The 24,208-nt window shown below is 39.8% G+C and overlaps 1 protein-coding gene across 8 annotated transcripts in view; it reads right to left on the bottom strand.

Annotated features, from left to right (window-relative positions):
- EFR3A (EFR3 homolog A) overlaps positions 1 to 24,208 on the bottom strand; it is a 226,565-nt gene that overhangs the window by 43,653 nt on the left and 158,704 nt on the right. For all 8 annotated transcript variants that reach the window (XM_075581953.1, XM_075581960.1, XM_075581966.1 and 5 more), the window contains 3 exons: positions 13,255 to 13,306; positions 12,701 to 12,873; positions 3,608 to 3,683 (listed from right to left, as the gene is read on the bottom strand). In XM_075581953.1, the coding sequence (XP_075438068.1) occupies positions 3,608 to 3,683; positions 12,701 to 12,873; positions 13,255 to 13,306 (301 nt within the window). The remainder of the gene's footprint in view (positions 1 to 3,607; positions 3,684 to 12,700; positions 12,874 to 13,254; positions 13,307 to 24,208) is intronic.

Here is a 24,208-nt window from a genome sequence, read left to right on the forward strand (position 1 = left end):
AGGCCACCAACAGGTCAGGTTTTCAGGATATCCCTGCTTCAGCACAGCTGGCTCAATCAGTGGCTCAGTTGGGAGACCTGCACCACTGCACCATCCCTAAAGCAGGGATATCCTAAAAACCTGACCTGTTGATGGCCTCTTGAGGACTGGAGTTAGCCACCCCTGTGCTAGTACTGTAGATCCATTTCACTTGATCTATTTCATGGAGAGATGTAAAGAGTCGCCTTACTGAAAGAAGGTAGCTTACATGCAGACCTGTGTACAAAGAGAAAAGGTATTCTGGACTTTCTAATGTTAGTCTGCATCTCAGGATACAATCCACTGTTTAATGTTCGTTTTAATCACCTATATTTAAAAGGATATTAATAAAGTTATATGTTTTTAATATTACCATAATACATCCAGGTTTATGACAGAGTGCCCAAACTGGGTTACCTTTTCTCTTTGTGCACATATCAGTGATTTACCTAGGGAGCACCGTCACAACAGTCCTCATCTATCGCTGTTGCGGGGGCACTCCTCTTGTATATTACATGCAGACCTGCCAGATTCTGATTCTCAACGTAGAGGTCCAAGACGGAACACAAAATGATGGGCTACTCAATGATTGGGGTCCTGTCACAGTTTTGTTGCCGTGAGGTGATATATACTGTATCATTTACCACAGTAAGGTGAGCTGTATTCCATAATGTGCACGTCTTTCTGTAGTTGTTAAAAATTAAAAAATTCCATTGAAAAACAGTTTTCACTGCACAAGTCGCAAGTTCAAAAACATCTTTCTAACCTTTACATTGCCACATCTGATTAAAGCATTTGTTATTGCCTGGGGTAGGATTTTGTTTTGGTACACGGATCGCGATGGGGATTACTTTGTTGCCATAATGTACATACAGCAGAAGCAAAGTTTTAGCTTAAAGCAAGATGTCTATAGATAATTTATTCAGATTTCAAATAAAAACAAGGTGCATAGGGGTATGCAACTAATGTATTCAGTTTCAGCAACCATATGCACATGGAAAAAGGATAGTTTCATGGAAGTCCCTGTTAGACGTACAATACTGCATATTTTAAAGGTGCTATTACAAAAAGAAAATCCCTGTATTAATGATGACCTCCATAAATGTATGTACAGTAGCGACATATCTTATTGCACTAAATACCGGCGGCATGCCGGGATCTGCCCCAGCTGCCGCCAGTAATGCACGCGCGCCGCCGCGTTCCCCCACTCACCCCCCCTCCTCCATCGCGCACAATTTATACACCCTTCCGGACCCCTGTACCCCTTCTGCTCTGCCACTCTGCTTCCCCGAACCCCCGCTTACCTTAATTTCATCTCCAGGGGTGTCGGGGAAGCCCGGGGAAGACGGGGAAGCCGGGCGCGCATGTGACTGTGACGTCACAGTGCGCCGCCACGCGCCGCGGCTACCCGCTTCCCAGCCACATACAGCCAGCGGCTTTTGCTCGAATAAGAGCTGCCGCTGCTGTATATCTTTATTTATACAGGCAGTCCTCGTTTTACAACGAATGGCTTATCCAACGCTATGCAATGCATACCTATGTTCATTTTTACAACGGCTTAGCCAACGCTCTTACGACGCTTTGCAAAGTTGTTTATGTGTATATAATATATATATTATATTATACTATATAATATATTATATTTTTATATATTAAATATTATGTAATATTATATATATAATACAGTATATGCACTATATAATTTATGTGTGTGCTGCATATCTTATTGTCTGCGTAAAATATTTTGTGTATTTTAGCATTAAAAATGCCTTCAGGAACGGAACCTTTCATTTAAACAGTGTTCCTATGGTAAAACGTGTTTCGCTTTACAACGTTTCGCTATCCAACGCTATTTTGAGTAGCACATTGTGCCGGATAACCGAGGACTGCCTGTATAGCGCCATTAATGTACATAGCGCTTCACAGCAGTAACAACATGGTATTCACTTGGGTTACTGAGTTCAGAAAGTGAATTTCTCTTCAGAATTGTAATTTACAAAACAAACAGGTAATCCTCTTTAAGAGGCCCCAAGCCGGCCAAACACATGAGCTCCCATTTAATGGCAAAGCAAAATTGAGTAATGCAGTGAAACACCAGGTAAAACCTCCTTCATTTGAGCACTTGAAGGTTTAAACACATTTGCATTCAGTCGGCTCCATTTATTTGTTCTACAAGTGACAGTTTTCAGCCAGCAACTTAATCCGGCCTCGTTTTAGGTGGTCTCTGGTTTTCAGTTTTTGCAAAAACCTAGACAGAAGTGCTTTTTATAGGTTTGCTGTTAAAGTACTGTATATGAAAGCACAAAAACTGCAGGAACTCACTTGGCTCCCTGTTGCAATTAGAAGTGAATACAGGCATACCCCGCATTAATGTACGCAATGGAACCGGAGCATGTATGTAAAGCAAAAATGTACTTAAAGTGAAGCACTACCTTTTTTCCACTTATCGATGCATTTACTGTACTGCAATCATCATATACGTCCATAATTGATGTAAATAACGCATGTGTAACAGGCTCTATAGTCCCCCCGCTTGTGCACAGCTTCGGTACAGGTAGGGAGCCGGTATTGCTGTTCAGGACGTGCTGACAGGCGCATGCGCGAGCTGCCTTTGCCTATTGGGCGATATGTCCTTACTCGCGAGTGTACTTAAAGTGAGTGTCCTTAAACCGGGGTATGCCTGTATATGCACTAAATAACAATATGTACTATGAAATCGGAACAGTCCAACAACAAAATACAGCAAAATGAGGAATCCTTTTTATTAGCTGGCCTGAAAATAGTGTATGCTTTGCATCAATAAACCGCGCCAAGTTTCATTTGAAACCCAATAAAACAAGGCGAGGAATGTCGTCAACCCGGACAGGAATGAATATAACAGAGAAAAAAAAAAAGATCAGAGTCAATACTGTCCGAGACCTTTGTTTGCAATTTTGAGGTCTGGTTAGAATGTTTCAACAAAATTCAATTGGATAACTTGTTATGTATGTATGTATGTACAGTATGTATGTATGTATGTACAGTATGTATGTACAGTATGTATGTATATGCACTCGGCCGTCAGAAGTGGCGAGTACGCACTTTTATGTCTGCAAGTACTTTTGAACAGTAACGAGTAAACTCAGGCACATACTCCTAGATTTGCTATTGAAAAGCAAAAACGAAAAAGAAAAGCCCATTAATACAGAATTCACTGTTACAAAAGATATCGCACAAATAAAAATCTCTTCTATCTAATAATGTTACAGAGCAGGCTTAGATAAAGATTCTATTACAGTGCCGCCGAATTCAATGATCCTCAATTTATTGGAAAACAGAGCAACAGCTGTGGCAAATAATTCATGAAGAAAAACCCTGGCTGGCGTTAGAACGGTCATAGAAAAGACGGATTTGTACCTCAGATTTTCAACAATTATTTTCTCAAGTGATGTTGGCTTGACCTGAGCAGACGAGCGCTGTGTTTCCCCATATCCAAAGCTCTGGGAATTATTTCTTTTAAGTGGATTTTTTTTGGCACAGTGCATACTTTGACATACAATCTAGTTACAGTATGGCAAGTTAACTACAAGCACAAAACACAATTGTTTACCTTTTTCATAAAGTTCACATCTTGCTTGGAGATTTTTTCCCGTTTTATTTTGATATCAGCAACATCAGGAATTATTCTAAAATAAAAAATAAAAAACAGCTTAATGTGCAACTGGATTCAAGTAACCCCTGACAATTCAATTGTAGGTGCTCCTGCATTTTTGGTGCAACTGTGTTTGGTTTAGTATTGTTTATATTTAATGTTTGTGTAATTGTGCCATTTTACATTTAGTGTCTTTTTTCTCCCATTAGGTTATATTCAATAAATTGAAAAAGCCATTATCAATCAATAATGCCCATTAATGATTATCAATTGCATTTGCACTTAAAACCTGTTTATTACAACTTCTGAAGATAACACATGTAACATGGTAAGTGTATTCTGCCTGTCTCTCCTCCCTGTCACGTAAGTCCTAAGCACTCTAGGCTGTGACAGGCTAATCCTGTGGGCTTTTGACCGTCCCCTCCCCCCCATGCTCCTCTCTGAGTGACAAAAGTGTGATGGTGAGTCATGGCCTGTGTATAGCCTATCAGGTATAGGTACAGACCTTGAGCCTGCCCCTTCCTGGTTCCTCAGAGGGGATGTGACTAAAGTTAGTCAGTCTGTTCCCCTTCTTCCTAAGGAGAGGATGTGCGTTTTCTCTCCTCCCCTCCAGGGAGTGGGAAAGGCCAGTCAGGCCTATTTAATTAACGTTAATTAAATAAATGTCTAGATTTAATGAAGATTAAATGTCACGTGTAGAAGAATACTCTTGGCTAAACAAATCCTGAGTATCAGATCAGATAGAAAATAGTGTTACTTTTCCTCTGTCATGGTCTGACCCCACTCCGTGTTTATTTAAAGGAGGTATCCTGGCTGTGAGTAAGGGAGAGCGGGAGCATGGTGGCGAGTGTGAGAGGAGGCGGCAGACATGGGAGCAGGCAAGGCGAAGGATTGTAAAATATTGACTAGGAGTGAACATTTGAGAGAGAAGATGTGGGATGGAGGACAAACTTTCTAATACATATTGAGATGCGATGATAACTATTGGGGTGCTAATTTATAGTATTTTGATCCAGAGGTAGGCAAACCATAAACCACAGTGAAATATCATCCAATGATGTCTCATAAGGTGAAAACTTCCTGACTCCAAATAATGGTAATCAGATACAGTGTGTGTGTGTGGACAGGAAAGAAAACGATGCCTTTTTGCAGTCGACACACATCTCTTTAACAAGGTTCGTTCTCCCAAGTTGTAAACACAGTGAGGAAAGATGTCATCACCTAGAGGAATGGTCAGAATTGGAGTAGCTTCTATCAAATGGCAACACAATTGCCAAATAATAAACTTGGCCCATATAAACGTAAATGCAGAATATACAGGATTAAAGATACTGTATGGTAAATGCCCATAGAAAACAACCTGGTCAATCTATCTTTAAAAGTACAATAGGGAGACAATGTAACTAAATGGTGGTAAACGACCACAGGAGGCCCAATTTTAGAACAGCATTAATAGGTAAGACGATTGGTAAGGCCTCAACTATGGGTCCCTATATTCAGTTCTGGAGGCCATATTTCGAGAATATAAAATAGATGTTCTGCACAGAAAAGCAACTTAAATTATACATGGTATGTATCATGAAAGTTATCAGGAAAGTCTAATGAAAGTTAATGCAGCAAAACAGACAAGTGTATTCTTAATATGACAAAAAATACAGGGTCTCAAGTTTCACAGCAAGTAAGACCATGGATAGGTTCGTAGGACTAGGTGGTCCATATCTGCCAGCAAATTGAACAGTAAGGACAGTAATACAGAAGGAATTATATATAATATATTATAATTAATTAATATAATTATATTATATATATATAATATATATAATGCACATGATGAGGTACAGACATTGATGAGGTACACGACATGTGCATGAAATGCCCAGGGGGCTGCTACTACATAGGTGAGACAGGGCAGGGGCTAAACAAGAGAATGAACCTGCACCGCCACAGCATCACACGCAGAACAAGAGACAGTCCTGTTGGCGAACATTTCTCTGACTCTGGCCATAAGATGAACGATCTGAGGGTTGCCATACTCAAAGGTAATCTTAAAACATCGAAAGAGAGACGGTTGCATGAATACAAATTTATGCAACTGTTCGGGACACTTAGCAGTGACCTAAACAGAGATCGAAATTTTATGAGTCATTACTGACACAAGTGAACTCTCTTCCCATGAGCGCTATAGGCCATGTCTGTACATACCGTGCTATATGTATGCACACACAGCTGTCTCTCACACATACTTATACTCCTTGTTTTTCCATCCCTATACACCAATAGGGACCACACAGTATCCACACACACTTTTAGTTATGCTACTAACTCTCACATTTCCACACCCACCCACACCATTTATATCCGCTCCCACTCCACACACACCTTTTGTAAAGCACTGTATATACTGTGGGCTCTCCATTCATGTTAATTCACACTGATAAAACATACTGGACACCTAACAAGCTCCTATTGAACCCCCAAAATGACCACAACATATATATAAGCATATGAGTGTCACAGAGGAGTGCTACTGAGCATGGCAATATATATTTAAAACCAGAGACAGAACATAAAACACAGACAAAGCTCAGTTTTAGCACATCCAGTGAGACTCATACACGGTACAGTGCCTAAATATATATGTATAAATATCTAATAAGTAAAATGGTCTTTTAGTTTGACATTTTTGGCCAAAATTGTTGTAAGCCCCTGAGCCAATGCCACGGCAGACCACATATCAGGGGTCCCTAACGCTAATATAAATTCTTAATAACCTGTGTAATAACAGGAAGAATGATTATAGTAAATCTGTCAATATTAGTTGCAAAGTTCTAAGTCTGACTGAAGCTTTTATTAACCTGTACATTACCAGGAAAAGCACTCTGTATTAGAGATGTCACAGCCAAACTGCAAGCAGGCAAGTTCCCCTGAGTGGAGGATGCAATGGAGTGAGCCCATAACCATTTAAATGTGGGAGGGGGTGAGCTTAAATTAGGAAGGAGGTTGCCACCCTCCAATCAGCCATGACTAGCTGGACAAGAATTGTAAAACATACTGGACACCTAACAAGCTCCTATTGAACCCCAAAAATGACCACAACATATATATAAGCATATGAGTGTCACAGAGGAGTGCTACTGAGCATGGCAATATATATTTAAAACCAGAGACAGAACATAAAACACAGACAAAGCTCAGTTTTAGCACATCCAGTGAGACTCATACACGGTACAGTGCCTAAATATATATGTATAAATATCTAATAAGTAAAATGGTCTTTTAGTTTGACATTTTTGGCCAAAATTGTTGTAAGCCCCTGAGCCAACGCCTTACTTTTACTTATTAGATATTTATACATATATATTTAGGCACTGTACCGTGTATGAGTCTCACTGGATGTGCTAAAACTGAGCTTTGTCTGTGTTTTATGTTCTGTCTCTGGTTTTAAATTCACACTGATACATATACACACGCTTTCATCACTTGCTTTCAGGAACCTTTTGACACCTCCAGCCATAAAACACATCCACACCGGGGGAAGGACCAGCACAGATAACATTCCAATAGACACTGTTTATAGTATAGCTTTTGCTTGCTTCATTCATTGTAAAAAGTGAGGGGTACAGTGGTTTGTACTCCAAAAGAAATTCACTCAAATGCACACTACCTAAATTTAAAATTTAACCTTTAATAGCTACTACTTAAAACATATATTACCAATTTGAAAATGTGATAACGTTTAAAAATAAATTAAATAAAGTAACTAGTGCAGATAAGCAGTCTCTAATGTTTGAATGTTCCAGTATATTAGTAAAACTGGAAGATAGGAGGCTGCTAGGGTGCACACAGCCGGAGTGAGCAAACGAGCCCACTACTTCACTGATGAGCCTGATAGATAGTACACATCATGGGGGCTATTAGTATGGCCTCCTAATCAGGTCTTAACCTAATGCAGCAAATCCTGCCTGGCCACTGCCCTAATTTTTTTTATATATATGGCTAATCTAATGAACGGCTGACAAGTACTGTATTAAAACAACCCCATGAAGGGGACTGACATAATCAACACGCGTCCAACGCGCGTTTCCCTCCTTTTGTCCCTGAGGAAGCTCCGTAGTAGGAGGGAAACGCGCGTTGGACGCATGTTGATTATGTCAGTCCCCTTCATGGGGTTGTTTTAATACAGTACTTGTCAGCCGTTCATTAGATTAGCCATATATATAAAAAAATTAGGGCAGTGGCCAGGCAGGATTTGCTGCATTAGGTTAAGACCTGATTAGGAGGCCATACTAATAGCCCCCATGATGTGTACTATCTATCAGGCTCATCAGTGAAGTAGTGGGCTCGTTTGCTCACTCTGGCTGTGTGCACCCTAGCAGCCTCCTATCTTCCAGTTTTACTAATATACTGGAACATTCAAACATTAGAGACTGCTTATCTGCACTAGTTACTTTATTTAATTTATTTTTAAACGTTATCACATTTTCAAATTGGTAATATATGTTTTAAGTAGTAGCTATTAAAGGTTAAATTTTAAATTTAGGTAGTGTGCATTTGAGTGAATTTCTTTTGGAGTACAAACCACTGTACCCCTCACTTTTTCTGATTCACTTCAGTTCACAGTTGCACTTACTTTTCATTATCAATTGAATTTATTACTATTATAATTTTTCAACACAATTAGTATGGTTTAGTTGATCACTCCCTTATCCCCTTCTTTTGTTGCTTCATTCATTGTAACATCGCCGGAAGAAGAGATCAGTGTATCTCGAAAGCTCGCACAAATAAAAGCATTTCGTTAGCCACAGAATGGTATCATCTATTTATTTTTTGATTATTGAAGCTCAGCTAACACAGTACTGATACCTCTACATGTATATATGTGGTGTTGCAGACCTGCCTAAGACATGCAGATGAGCATACAGTTGTATTTGCGCATATATATATATATATATATATATATATATATATATATATATATATAAAAAAATAAAGGGGGGCGGTGTGTGTACAATTTTCTTAACGTAGACAATCATGCTGAAAAAAATCAATATGACTATAAGCCGTGGTCGACAAATCACCAAAAAATCTACTCGCCGAACAAAAAAATCTACTCGCCACCTAGTACCACACGTGTGCTGCTTGGGCCAATAGGAGCTCGCCACGATGTTAAATCCACTCGCCCAGGGCGTGCAAATGTATAGGTTTGTCGAACACTTACTATAAGTGTCAATCTTTTTTTATGAAAAATTAAAAAAAAAAAAACAAACAAAAACAAAATAAGCTTACATTTAGCCTACAATAGTAATAATCCCCTCAGAAAAGGGCATTACTGGCCAATAATGCCATGGCTGGGTTAAAGTCCCTCGGCTTCGCCTCGGACCTTCAACTCTTCCAGCCAGGGCATTATTGGCCAGTAATGCCCTGTTCTGAGGGGATTATTACTTAAATAACAGATTACCGCTGGTGAAAATAAATGTGTTATTGCAAGTATTAAAACATAATTCAATGGAGCCGTGTGTGACAAAATAAGCAATTTGCGTGCCAAATCGCATGACTTAGTGCCTCACTGAGCGATAAGGGGTGAAATAACTTTGGCTACATCTGTAACTTAAATTTATAGGATGACTAGAATTCTTTTATTTTCACTCTTTGCTATTGTAACAGTTCAGAGGGACCAATTGAGTTTTAGTACAGTATGTGTCACAATTTGATGGCTAGACAAGTCCTGGAATGGGTCAAGGCTTTAACACATGGCTACGCATTCTGTATAGCAAGCGAGGCAAGGAAAGTACCACATCAAGGAAGGAGAGTGATGACACTTTAAAGACAGTGGGTAAGAACACACTAAAAGTGAGGTTGTGCTGAGGTTTGAATGTCACATCAGAAAACCATAAGCAAAATAGAGGTGGTTCAAGGAAAGGCAGCTGAAAGGATTCGTAGCTTGCATCACACGGTATAACAGTTTTAAAGACTAAAAAACCTTCCAATGTATATCTTGCAAAAAATAATCTTCACTGAATAGGTAGTGGATGCATAAGACAGCTAGATGTGGCAAAGTCAGGCAGTGAAAAGGGGTCATTTACTACAGGTAAAAATAAATAAATAAATAAAAAGCATTAAAAGAAAAAAAAAAACAGGTGTAAAATTTCACAATAATTTAATAACAAATCAAGGATTCAAACGCATCAGCAAGCTGGCCCCAAACGTAAACACATCCAATAAGTGAAAGAGAAGCTGCAACACACACGTATTTCACAATTTTTGCTTCAATTAACACTTAGAGAAAAGTAGACAAAATCTTTACAGATTTATTTTGTAGGGCATCTGGACTTAAGTGGGGAAACTTCTTGAAGGTTTAATACGGGATAATATTCAGGAATACCTAATGGAAAATAAAATTATTAGTAATAGTCAGCATGGATTTATGAAGGATAGATCATGCCAAACTAACCTTATTTGTTTCATTGAGGTGGTAAGTAGGAATTTAGACCAGGGTAATGAAGTTGATGTTGTCTACTTAGATTTTGCAAAGGATTTTGATATGGTTCCACACAAGAGGTTGGTGTACAAAATACAGCAAATTGGACTCAGTAATCATATATGCACCTGGATTGAAAACTGGTTAAAGGACAAACAATAGAGGGTTGTCATAAATGGAACTTGTTCAGGTTGGGCTAAAGTCGCGAGTGGAGTACCTAAGGGATCGGTACTGGGACCCCTGCTTTTTAACTTGTTTATTAATGACCTTGAGGTTGGGATCGAGAGCAAAGTCTCCATCTTTGCTGATGATACTAAATTGTGTAAGGTAATAGAATCAGAGCAGGATGTAATTTCTCTTCAGAAGGACTTGGAGAGCCTGGAAACGTGGGCAGGTAAATGGCAAATGAGGTTTAATACAGATAAATGTAAGGTTATGCATTTGGGATGCAAGAATAAAAAGGCGAATTACAAATTAAATGGCGATAAATTGGGGGAATCCTTGATGGAGAAGGATTTAGGAGTGCTTGTAGACAGCAGGCTTAGCAATAGTGCCCAAAGTCATGCAGTGGCTGCAAAGGCAAACAAGATCTTATCTTGCATCAAACGGGCAATGGATGGAAGGGAAGTAAACATTATTATGCCCCTTTACAAAGCATTAGTAAGACCACACCTTGAATATGGAGTACAATTTTGGGCACCAATCCTAAGAAAATACATTATGGAACTAGAGAGAGTCCAGAGAAGAGCCACCAAATTAATAAAGGGGATGGACAATCTAACTTATGAGGAGAGGCTAGCTAAATTAGATTTATTTACATTAGAAAAGAGGCGTCTAAGAGGGGATATGATAACTATATACAAATATATTCGGGGACAATACAAGGAGCTTTCAAAATAACTATTCATCCCACGAGCAGTACAAAGGACTCGGGGCCATTCCTTAAGGTTGGAGGAAAGGAAATTTCACCGGCAACAAAGGAAAGGGTTCTTTACAGTAAGGGCAGTTAAAATGTGGAATTTATTACCCATGGAGACTGTGATGGCAGATACAATAGATTTGTTCAAAAAAAGGCTGGACATTTTTTTAGATGGGAAAGGTATACAGGGATATACCAAATAAGTATACATGGGAAGGATGTTGATCCAGGGATTAATCCGATTGCCAATTCTTGGAGTCAGGAAGGAATTAATTTTTCCCCTTAATGGGGTTTTTTTGTTTGCCTTCCTGTGGATCAATAAGAAAGTATAGATATAAGATAAAGTATCTGTTGTCTAAATTTAGCATAGGTTGAACTTGATGGACGTATGTCTTTATTCAACCTCATCTACTATGTAACTTCTAACATTTCAGGCTGCACATGACACGGGGCTCCGTGTAGCCCGAGACGTCGCATGTCCTGATAAACTTGTAAAGATTTCATTCAATTTTATTGAAGCAAAAATTGATAAAAATGTTTGTTACATCTTCCCCATCGCATATTGGATTCAATTTCTATACTCCCATAGAATGTAGAACGAAATATGAAATCACCACGTTAAACCCACAGTGATGCTGTACACAGCTTGAGTATTGTTTTGCTTTTCTAAAATGCTATATAAATATACTATGGTTTTAAGTTCCAAAAACAAATCGATGCAGTACCAAACTCCATCAGTTTTCTTTTAAGTGTAAAAGCAAGCTCATCCATACAAAGAGCACAAAGTTAATATGGGAACTATCCGCTATCAAATATTATATCTTAATTATAGCCATGTTTTACAATTACATTGCATTTTAAATCTTCAAGGATGAAACTGCCAAGATAATTATGAACCATAATTTCCATAGCACCACTTTTACAGGGCAAATCCTTTTCCATTAAACCCCCCCACTCCCCACAATTACATACCTAATTAAGCCAATAATGAACCACAAAAGCTTTCTGTAGCAATGTGAGATATCCAGGGACATCAAGCAATGCATTTGTAAAATGAAATGTTGTGTTCTATGTAAGGTTTGCCTGCCATTCATTCATAAAATTATATTCATACAGTAGGTGATCATCAATTTAGTCTATAGGTTTTTATTTTATTTTACCAACTATGGTTTAGCTTCAGGGTTAACCATGGCTACCGTTCCTGGAAGGGAAACTAACGGTTTCATAGATGCAGGTACTGATGCAGCGGCCGTTATTCGAACACTTCACGCGTCATGTACATCGGAATCCCGATTTGAAACCGCGGGATGAAATCCAGCCTCCCCGCACTAAGATGCGAGCGCGGCGAGTGCAGAAAAACGAATTTTAGTGTTCTGGCTTTTAAAAACATGAAATTGACATTAACACAGTAGCACAGTACTGTACACATTACAATTCATCCATTTTATTGAAAACGAAGAAACAGAATCCATGAAATTCAAACAAAACATCCGCGATAAGCGCGGGTGACTGGGGCGATTGGCTGCGTTCATGCTGCGTGGGGAACAGCAGAGAACTCAAAATCGGCGCCGTGATGTGTTCAAATAACGGCCGCTGCATCAGTACAATTAATTTTGTGCTTGGGTCATATTCTTGCTAGTTTTGTATACAGTACCTGATGCCCCTTAGTTTAGCTCTGTTATCATGGCGGTCAATCAGATTATGTAATATTTCCAGAACTAGTTGTCTTAGTTCACAATCTTCCATGAGAGATGGAGACAAGAGAGGATTAACAAATGGGGAAGGAAGAGCGGCTGCAATAGTCTTGGCTTTATATCCTGAAGTCACCTGTAAATGAAAAACAAAACGCGGTTTAACATTGGTTTGATATGATAAACCAGTGTCAGCAAATCAGACAGACATTTTCTGCATCAGATTCAGAGCCGTACTCTTATACACTGGGAAGCAACGTCACAGATTCTTAGATTGGGATAAAAGTCAGAATTATAACCATGACCTGTTTGAGATGGCATTTGCAGCTCAAACATGTTTGTGGCGACTTGAAACTGGGCTGTCAACTCTTACACCGATCAAGAGGAAACTTTATGTAAACTTACAGCCATCTTTTCATGAAATTGAAAATCTGCGTCCAAAAACTCTAAATCATGTTTAAACAATTCTAATCTATTTTTTTTTGTATATACTTGTATTCTGTTTTTATTGCCTTACCATTAGTAAAGATCTCAGCAGCATTATCTGGATCCTCTTGGTACCTAAATCCCTAAAGGGCACAAGAAAATATTTTCAATTATTTATTAATGTCATAGCAGTTTCATATTTATTAAGAATATACAAAATGAACATGTATCGTATTTTCAGTTTAAAGCAGCAAAAGATGGGAAATCTTGTGAGTTTTTAAAATAAATCAGTTCTGTAGTATTAGATAATAGGGATTGTATTTTTTTAAATTCAACTCTTAATGCTATTTAAAGCATATGTTGATTTGTATACCAGGTTTTAGCCCACCTCCCAATATTTTTGCAACATCTTTCCTATTTGTGATCATTTGTTGCCAATAGTCCCAGCAGTTTGAACTGCAAACTGTAACAGAATGTTACCGTAATAATATAAGGATACATCGTACAGATGCAGTCACATCGCCAGATCGCAGCTTCCCCAGGGCCAAAACGCAGTAGATAATTGCCCATGAGAATTAAAACAGCAGTGGTCCCTGCTTCTGAACGGAAGCCCTATTCAGAAGCAGGGACCACCGCTGTGTTAATCCTGATGGGAATTCCCCCCTGCACTTGCGCTGCGGTTCATCTGCAGCAAGTCCAGGACAGGGTGAAGATACATCTAACTGCATCTGAATCTGCATATATACATTCTCACATGCTTTACGCTATTATAACAGAATTCTATTTCAAAACTGAACTTGAATTTATTTTTACGTACACTATAGAGAGCTTCACATAATGATTTTTTTTTTTTAAAACATCATCACCAAATCTATATATATATATATATATATATATATATATATATATATATATATATATATATTTCTCAAATCGTATGTATGTTCGTCTGTCCGTCCTGTGTCGTCCTGTGTCTAGGGGCAATCACATTGGACCATTGGCCCGTCACTCCGCCTCAGGCCAATGAGATGGCTCCCTTGGCCCGCCTGCCCCTGCACACCTCTCATTGGCCTGCGGCCAACACACCGACACCACTGCCACACTCTCCCAGCGCTCACTGAGCTTTGGGAACGCTTCACAGCACCTAACCCTCACTGCTCACACTCCCCACCCCCCACTCCCACCAGCCGCTCCTCGGCGCAGGCCTCACCTCTCCCCCACCACCAACCCCCCACCCTCCGGTCATGCCACTACCGCGCAGGCCTCACCTCTCCCCCACCACCAACACCACACCTTCCGGTCACTTCACTCCCACCCGCCGCTGCTCGGCGCCGTCCTCACCTCTCCCCCACCAACACCCCTTCCTCCGGTCACTTCACTCCCACCCGCCGCTCCTCGCAGAAGAATACAGGGGAGGGGGCTTTGTGTGTGTGTGGGGGGAGGGGGGGACACAGTGTGTGTGTGTGGGGGGGCAGTGTGTGGGGGGGACGGACAGTGTGTGGTGGGGGGCAGTGTGTGTGTTTGTGTGGGGGGGACAGTGTGTGTGGGGGGGCAGTGTGTGTGTGGGGGGGACAGTGTGTGGGGGGGATGACAGTGTGTGTGTGTGGGGACGATGACAGTGTGTGGGGGGGGGGGCAGTGTGTGTGTGGGGGGGACAGTGTGTGTGTGTGTGGGTGGGACAGTGTGTGTGTGGGGGGGGCAGTGTGTGTGTGGTGGGAAGGACGACAGTGTGTGTGTGGGGGGGGGGCAACAGTGTGTGGGGGGGCAGTGTGTGTGTGGGGGACCCTGTGTGTGTGTGTGTAGAACACTGTAGGGGGGGGAACGGAGCTGCACAGGTGGGGGGGGGGGGGACACAGAGAGGGGGGAGTGGAGAAACAGACAGGGGAAGTGGAAAATTGTACTCCCGGGCAACGCCGGGTCTCTCAGCTGGTGACTAATAAAATAGTTTGAAAGCCCTATTTTTTAAACAATGAAATTAGGATGACATTTAAAAGCTTTGGTTTGTTTTTGAGAACGAAACATGTGTCCTTTTTAGAAACATACATTTGATACACATTGTTAAACGCACTTCAACAAAAATCAGCTGAGAAGTCACTGAAACATTAAAATCGCTTTGTTTGCAAAAATATAACTGCAACAATGTTTTGTTTTTTTAGGTAACAGGAGAATAGGTAAAACCAATTTATAAAATTGCTTTTTGGTGTAAAATGAGGGGAAGAAATATGAAGAGAAAGATCAGCTGTTGAAATAGAGGTGATGAAGCACTCACTATCAGAGACCGAGCAGGGTGGGAGTTAGGCCCATGTCAGAGAATAAATTGGGTGATATTGTACCTTTTGTTCTGTCATGCCACCTACCACTACGTATTTGAGAGATGTTCCATTAGAGTTTTATAAAAACAGACGTAAACAGAATTATTACATAACCAAATAGGAGACAAAATGTACTTGCTGTGGTCACATTACCACACTTATGATTTTTGTTTAAATAAACGGGAAGCACCTCTTACAGAGATTTTGCTTACATCACAGTATTTCTTTATTGAATTTTTAAAAGAAGCCAAGCCATCTTTCACATACATATAAAAATACCTATTTAAAGCAGCAGTCCAAGCTGTTATTTTTTTTTAATTTCCCCTTTAATATGTGCATCAATAAAATCCACACAGCGATAATCAATAAGCTAAGTTGCTGATCAATACGCAAAGATTGGGCTTGGGGTTCACTAAATGGCTGTCAGTGCAGCAGAAGAGGACCAAACATGTAAAGTTCTGTGGGGAAGATCACGTGACCAGGCAGTCACCAGATACAATTAGTGCACTGCTAGAGAGGGGACAGGTCTCAAAAACAGGTGTGCCAGAGCATGTTTCAGAAGAGGAAGGGGATGTGACTTTGTAAATGGTTGCTGTAGAAACAAACAAATGCTGCTTACACTATAATACATTAAAAATGTTATTAAGAGCTATCTTCTGGCAAACATCTGGAATTTTCAAAATAGATTCATTTAATTTCCAATTTGCTCCCGGTCTATCTTGATGAAAATGTTCACACTGTAGCTCTATTAGTGCATGGTCAGACCATGAAATATCATGTATCCCTGTTTGGGTGACCTTTGGGACCAGTCTACTAGAAATAGAGAAGTAGTCGATTCTACTATAAGTACCATGTGGATCTGAAAAAAGGTATAATTTCGATCCCCAGGATGTGCCTCTCTCCAGCTATCAACCAACTGATTCTCCTGTAGTGCTTTCATAAGGGTCTACCTAGTCTTTTTGTTATAGTTTGAAGTCAGATTTGATCTATCCATTTTGGGATTCATAGCAAGGTTGAAATCCCCCACTATGATTATCCTTCCTTTAGCAATAATAGTTAATAATCGAAAAAAAACTTTAAAAAAACTAGGATCTTGCTCGCACGGGGCGTATAATGTCACTAAAGTTATCGGTTGTTCGTATAATGATTCGATAACTATCAAATACCTCCCTGATTTATCTTTTTTGGTAGCCTCTATCTTTAAAGGAAGATTATTATTAATTAGAATTGCCACTCCTATCTTTTTGTCCCCTGAAGCTAGAAAAAATTGTCGGAATTGTTTATCTATAAATTTAGGGGAACTATTTGAACTAAAGTGAGTTTCTAGGAGCATTACCACATCAGCCCTTCTCTTTTTAAATTCGGAGACTGCAACTTTTCGTTTGACCGGATTGTTCAAACCTTTAACATTATGGGAGATTATTTTATTAGACATATGGGACTATTTTTATTTCTATATACTTAAAGTTTATTGACTCATTCAATAATATTTGTCTGGGGTCACAATTCTCTTTATTTATTTATTTCTCACGAGATAGACCTATACTTTCAGACTCATTATGGATCGGTTAGTTCCCAGTTTCAATTATGGGAGGCACATAAAGCAATATTGAGAGGGATTTTGATTGGAGTAGCTGCTAGACGAAAAAGAGAGATGAATGAAAAAAATTGTATTTTAAGGGATAAATTAAAGAATCTAAATAAATTAAATAAACTAAATAAATTAGATAAATTAAAGAAGATAAAGGTAAGAAACATTTAGATTCTAGGGTGTTACAAGAGATAAGCGATACAAGGACTGAATTAAATATGTTATTAACCTCCCAGGCCGAAAAATCTTTAAGTTGGTCAAAAAGGAAGTTTTATGAAAAAGCAAACAGACCAGATACTATGTTAGCACATAAATTAAGAAATAATCATCTAAATTTTAAAATTCAAGAAATCCGTACACAAAAAGGCACGACCACGGCCAATCCAAAATTAATAGTAAACAAATTTAAATCTTTTTATGAAAATGTATATAGCGGAGATAAAGTGGCACACAATCCTAGAACAAAAACAGCTCTAAAGGAATTCCTAAAGAGTGCAGGCCTACCAAGATTAAGCAGATTGGACAGAGAATCTTTAGAAGCAGATTTTACAATAGAAGAACTGACGGAAGTTATTGGGGAACTGAAGCCGTCAAAAGCTCCAGGTCCTGATGGCTTTTCAGGTCTCTATTATAAGAAATTCTGTAAAAATATTGCCCCATGTCTACTTTGAATGTTTAATGCGGTTCTTAATGGAGTCACATTTCCGGAACAAATGCTCCAATCATCCATTTCTATCATACATAAGCCAGGTAGAGATCCGCTAGATTGTAAGAATTATAGACCCATTTCTTTGATTAACACAGACGTCAAAATTTATGCTAAATTGTTGGTCAAGAGATTATGTCACATCCTACCTAAACTAATACATCCAGATCAAGTCGGCTTCATTAAAAACAGGCAAGCAGCGGATAACACCCGACGAATCATTGATCTGTTAGATATAGCTAATACAAGTTATGATGTAAAGTTTAGATGCAGAGAATGCGTTTGATAGGATTGACTGGCCATATTTAGAGGCTATGCTTGGAGCGTTTGGATTTGGAAATAAACGAAATAAAGCAAATCTTTTCGTTATATTCTAACCCTACAGCTAAAGTGGTTCATAAGGGTCATCCATCAGATACACTTAAAATTAAAAGCGGTACGAGAGAGGGATGTCCACTGTCACCCCTCTTATTTGCTCTCTGTATTGAACCTTTAGCATCCCAGATTCGGAGACACCCTGACATTTCAGAAATCAAAATTAAATACCAAGTACCAAGAGCATAAGATAGCTTTATATGCAGATATCATCTTTCTGACTGTCTCTAAACCGCTAACGTCTCTGCCAAATCTATTTGACTTGTTAGGGAAATTCCATAGAATATCTGGTTATAAGATAAATCAGTCTAAATCTGAGGCACTAAAAGTATCCCTTCCAAAAGAAATGGTAAAATTAATAGAGCTTAATTTCAATTTTAATTGGCAACGTCCTGCGATTAAATATCTAGGGGTACACATTACAAAGGATTTTAAAAGTCTATATAATGCAAATTATCCCTCACTCATTTGATCTTTGATAACGGACATCAGAAAATGGAAGTCCTATAAAATCTCCTGGATAGGTAAGATACATAGTATTAAAATGAATATCCTCCCACGTATTCTATACCTTTTCCAGACACTACCGGTGCCACTTAGACTGAAGGATATGCTCTCGCTTCAGTCTGAGATCTCTAAATTTATATGGGGAGATAAGAAACCGAGAGTAAATAGAACAATTATGAAGCAAGCTCCTCTAACAGGGGGGTTGGCAGTACATGGTCTGTTGTCCTATTATAGAGCAGCCCAATTATGTCAAATTATGCAGTGGCAGATCCATCCTGGATTGAAAAGATGGGTGGATCTAGAGCGAGAGGTTTGCTCCCCATTGGAGCTAAACAACATTATTTGGCTTCCAAAAATAGTCTTTAAGTCGACTAACACTCTGCTATCCTCGATGACCAACTCTATTTCGGTTTGGGAGATTTCAAAATTTAGACATAATTTAACTAATAGACATTCATTAATGACCCCTCTTTGGGGTAATCCAGAGTTTGCTCCGGGTATATCTAAAAGCGTTTTTTCAATATGGAAACAACGTGGCATTAATAGATTTAGAGATCTGGAGGGAAATAAAAAAAAATTAAACATTTGAACAAATTAGATCAGACAAAGAGATACCCCCTACAGAATTTTTTAGATACCTTCAGATCAGAGAATTCTATAATAAATATTCTCCCTTTCTCCCATTGACTACGTTTGAAAAGCTCTGTCTAAGAGAGACAAATACAAAGGGACTTATATCGCAGATGTATAAAGAAATGGTCGGTTCAAACTCTACAGAAAATTATAAATTACCTTATATGGTTAAATAGGAAGCAGATTTGGGAGAAGAGGTGAGCGAAGAAGATTGGTTGGCTATTTTAACAGCAGCAGCTAAAAGCTCGATATGCACTACTTTAAAGGAGAACGCATATAAAGTCCTTATGAGGTGGTATCTCACTCCACAGAAATTAGCAAGGTTTGGACCAGGATGCTCCCCTCTGTGCCCAAGACAGTGTGGAGCATCGGCGAACCTGTTACACATGTTGTGGTCTTGTCCTTGGATAGTCCCATTATGGACACAAATTAGACATTGGCTTCAGAGGATTTTTGACCTCACTATTCCTCCGGATCCATGGCTATTCCTTTTGAATAGACCTTGGCCGGGCCTTTCCAAAACAGGTAACAAATTGATTATGCATTTAGCAACAGCCACGAGGTGCGAGATCGCGACATTGTGGAAACAAGCAGAGATTCCAAATATCCCCCAGATTAGGAATAAAATGTGGTATATTTGCCAGATGGAAAAATTAACAAGTTTAGTTAATGACACTGGCGCCAAATTTATAAAAGTCTGGACGCCGTGGTTGGCCCAGACAGACATCCCAGGAGTAGAGAGAACCACAATCTGGCAATGATAGAGATAAATGCGTACTCTTTTGAAGTATGGGTAAGAATATGAGTAAGAATGAGCTATAGGTCACCTTTTAATAAGACTAACCAGAAATATAAGAACTAATAGAAAAATAATAAGAACGTTAGTCATCTACACAAGAATTGAAGAAAGTTCCCATAGGAGTATTGTAAAATAACAGAAGCAGAGTTCTCACACCTGTTATCCCCGTCCCCCCCCCCCTTTTTTTTTGTGCTTGTTTGCAAACAGATAACATGTTACAATTTTATTAAGAATATTTTTTTATTCCACGTTTGAAAGTTCTAAATATGCAATGTTTTAGTTGATATGAAAAAATTCAATAAAAATTTGAAGTTAAAAAAAAAAAAAAAAAATGTTAAGAGTTTTTTTTTTAATGCTACAAGTATTTTCTCGTAGTACAGAACTGATTTATTAAGATAAAACACATGTAGGATATTGCTTGGACTGCAGCTTTAAACATTACAAAATGAAAAGATTTTGTTTTCTTACATGTACGGTTCCAGTCCCTAACTAAGCAATGCTTGTGATACTGCAGACATGAGACTATCCTAAATGCGAGGGAAAGGCTCAGTGGGCCAAGTGATTCTTCTCTGCCGTCAAAGTCTGTGTTTCTATTTTTTTTTTCCCCTGCAATTACTTTGCTAGGAGAACAGCGGGTTACCATGACAACACCAAAAAAAAAAAGTGTTGTCGTGGTAACAGTTATATTTATGGTCGTGAATTTTTACCATTTTAAAAATCTAACTATTTCAGAATAGTAAATACAGAAATAAAATGAAGTATTGTGGTTGTAACACATTATGTAGCACAGGAGATAAAGAGAAATATCTATCTATCTTGTGTTGGCAGTTGTGATAAAGTAGAGTAGAAACACTTTTGAAACTGGTGCAGCCTAGCGGGAATAACTCAGACACGTGGATGTACTCAATGAGTAATGTACATGGGGGCGAAAGGTCTCGTCTATTTCTGCAACATTATGCTATTATACGTACAGATGGAACTGTCCTTACTGTTTTCGTTGCTGCGATCGGGCGCTTTTCCATTGAAAGGAACGGATCCGCAGCGCCGTCGCATCTGCTAACTCCTCCAGCCCTGCGTCTTTCTCCCGAGTTTTGCTTATGGCGCCATAAACAGTAAGGACAGCGACATCTGTATGTGTTTATTAAAAGACCATCTGTTCTCTGCAAGAATGTGTTAAGACAGGGGTGCACAAAGTGGGGGCGCGGCAGTTACAGAGGCCGTCCCCCGTGCTCTTCCCCATGGCATTTAAATTAAACGCCGGGGAGGCGCAAGGCTTCTGTAAATCTCTCTTACCTGGTCTCAGCTGCTTCTCCGACAACGCATTGCCATGCCAACGCGACGTCGCGAAGCTCAGAGCCGTTAAGGGGAGGGGGGAGCAAACAGAAAAGTTTGCGCACCCCTGTGTTAAGATATGAGACAAACAAGAAGCAATGCAGAAATACTATTTCAAACTGTGTGTGTGTGTATTTACAGGCAGTCCTCGGTTATCCGACACAATGCGTTACTCAAAATGGCGTTGGATAGCGAAACGTTGTAAAGCGAAACACGTTTTCCCATAGGAACACTGTTTAAATGAAAGGTTCCGTTCCTGAAGGAATTTTTTTTTAATTAAATATTTTTCCTTTATTGGTGTCATTTGATGCATTGGCACATTTCACAGTCATAACATATCAGGACTTAACGAGGTACCTTACATGTATATGACAAGGGGGCAGTTGATGACACACAATAAACCTTTTTCCATTTACAGTGGTGAAAAGACAGGGGGTGACGAAGGGCAGGTGGATAGTTGGGAACGACTTGGGAGAAGAGCGGGGGGGGAGGAAGAGGTTGTGGCGGGGGGGGGTGACTTGAGGCTCGGAAGTGTGGGATCTAGTGTTGCGATAAGGTTTGTACCAGTGTCGGGGTTCCCGACCCCGGCCAAGGTTCCCAGGTTCTATAGAATTGTGCCATTTTTTGCCTCAGCATGGCTGTCAGTCTCTCCATATTCATGATACCGTCTATCCTTGTGATTACCGTTCTCCTGGAAGGGGCTTTAACTTTCTTCCAGGCCGCTGCAATGCAGCATCTGGCGGCCGTTAGGATCGCAGATGTGAGTCTAGCTATGGGGGCAGGGAGGTCATCAATTGGTTTTCCCAGCACGTAGGTTTGGGGGTCCAGTGGGATCTCCACATCCAGAGTCTCAGTCAGGAGGCTCTGGATCCAGGTCCAAAATCTTTGGATCTCCGGGCATGTCCACCAAATGTGGGACATGTAACCCTTTTGACCACATCCCCTCCAGCACTCGTCGGAGGTGCCTGGGTAGATCTGGCTCAGTCTACTCGGGGTCAGGTACCAATGAAATAGTATTTTGTAGATGTTTTCCTTTGTGACGGTACAAATTGATGTTTTGGTAGCAGCCTCCCAGACATCCTCCCAGTCCTCGAGGTCTATGATGGTGTTCAGGTCTTCGCTCCACTTTTGCATATATGAGTGGTTGGGGCGGGGGCTGGGCTGCCTCCAATGTTTTGTATATCTCGGAGATTAAGCCCATTTGGTACTCGCCTTTGAGACATAGGGTCTAGTATCTGGAGCGCGTTGGGAATTTTAGATTGGGGGATTGGGCTCTCAGGAAGTGTCTAATTTGCAGGTATTGGAATATGGGGAGATCAGGGGACGATAATTTAACTCTCAGTTCCCGGAGGGGCATGACCTCATCGTCTTCCAGTAAGTCCGCAACCACTCTGATATTTAGGCCTTGAAATTGGCCGAATTGGGTTCGGGAACAACCGGGCGGGAAATCCGGGTTTCCGAATAGGGGGTAAGTTGAGATGGGGTTGAAGCTAGGCCATATTTCCCTTTAGTTTTTAACCATGTCGACCACGTGCATCTCATCGCCCCCAGGTCGAGTCTCAGGGGCTTTCTACTTTTATGGGTCTGGGCCCACAGTAGGGCTGAGAGGGGGGTGGGGGACGCGTGATGCGTCTCTATTTCGAACCAGCAATTAGAGGTCGGGGGGGCTGTTCCACACCACCGCCTGCCTCAGCTGGGCTCCTGAAGGAATTTTTAACACTAAAATACACCAAATTTTTTACGCAGGCAATAAGATACATAGCACACACAAATTATATAGTGTATATACTGTATTATATATATATATAATATAACATAATAATTAATATAGTATAATATAATATTATATAAATGCTCTTACGATGCTTTGCAACGTTGTTTATGTGTGTATATATATATATGTATATATACACACATACACAAACAACGTTGCAAAGCGTTGTAAGAGCGTTGGATAAGCCGTCTTGGCGTTGTAAAAATGAACATAGGTATGCATTTCATAGCGTTGGATAAGCCATTCGTTGTAAAGCTAAGCGTTGTAAAACAAGGACTGCATATATATATATATAGCTATCATAAAAGCACTTTCCAAATATACTTAAATATTAATGTACAGTACATAGTAGAACCTTGAAATCGATGTTTGAGTCTTTTTAAATTGTTGACCATTATGGCCGTGAAGCAATCAGCGTAATGATTCCTGCAACATTACTTACAAGAGCAGTTCCTCCTATTTATAGAATGGGAATAGAGTGAAACCACTGTATTTTCAGTTCTGGTGAACAACCCCATCTGCAATTACTGAGATGCTTACAGGTAAAAGGTACCAGGTTCAGATCTCCCTTGGGAAAACAAAATGGCTGCCAAATATTAGGCCAATAGGAAGCTGCATCATCAATGGTTGTGTGCTTTCTATTGGATGGCCATTTATACCCGCTTTAGAAACCAGTAAGTACTGTAATACCGGTAACTTCACCAGTAAGAATCACGGGAACCGGAACGGAAAATATTGTGGTTCACTTCTGGAGGACATCTTGTTTCAACTCTGTTAAAAAAAAATTTAAAAAATGGATGTTAGTTGGGGTGGGTTTTTTCTTGAAGGTGAATGAAAAGACTCTCAGATTACATTGGCCACGAAACAGTATTCGTAAGAAAAATAAATATCTTAACTGTAACAATAGTCAAAGTGGAATTATGCCTGGATATACTGATGGGGATCAAACAGTACAGGATGGTCACCAATAAACAGCTTGCACTTTCTATAATCTATGTCTGAGAATACTGCTGAAT

The sequence above is a fragment of the Ascaphus truei genome, chromosome 2, assembly GCF_040206685.1.
Source record: "Ascaphus truei isolate aAscTru1 chromosome 2, aAscTru1.hap1, whole genome shotgun sequence".
NCBI lineage: Eukaryota > Metazoa > Chordata > Amphibia > Anura > Ascaphidae > Ascaphus > Ascaphus truei.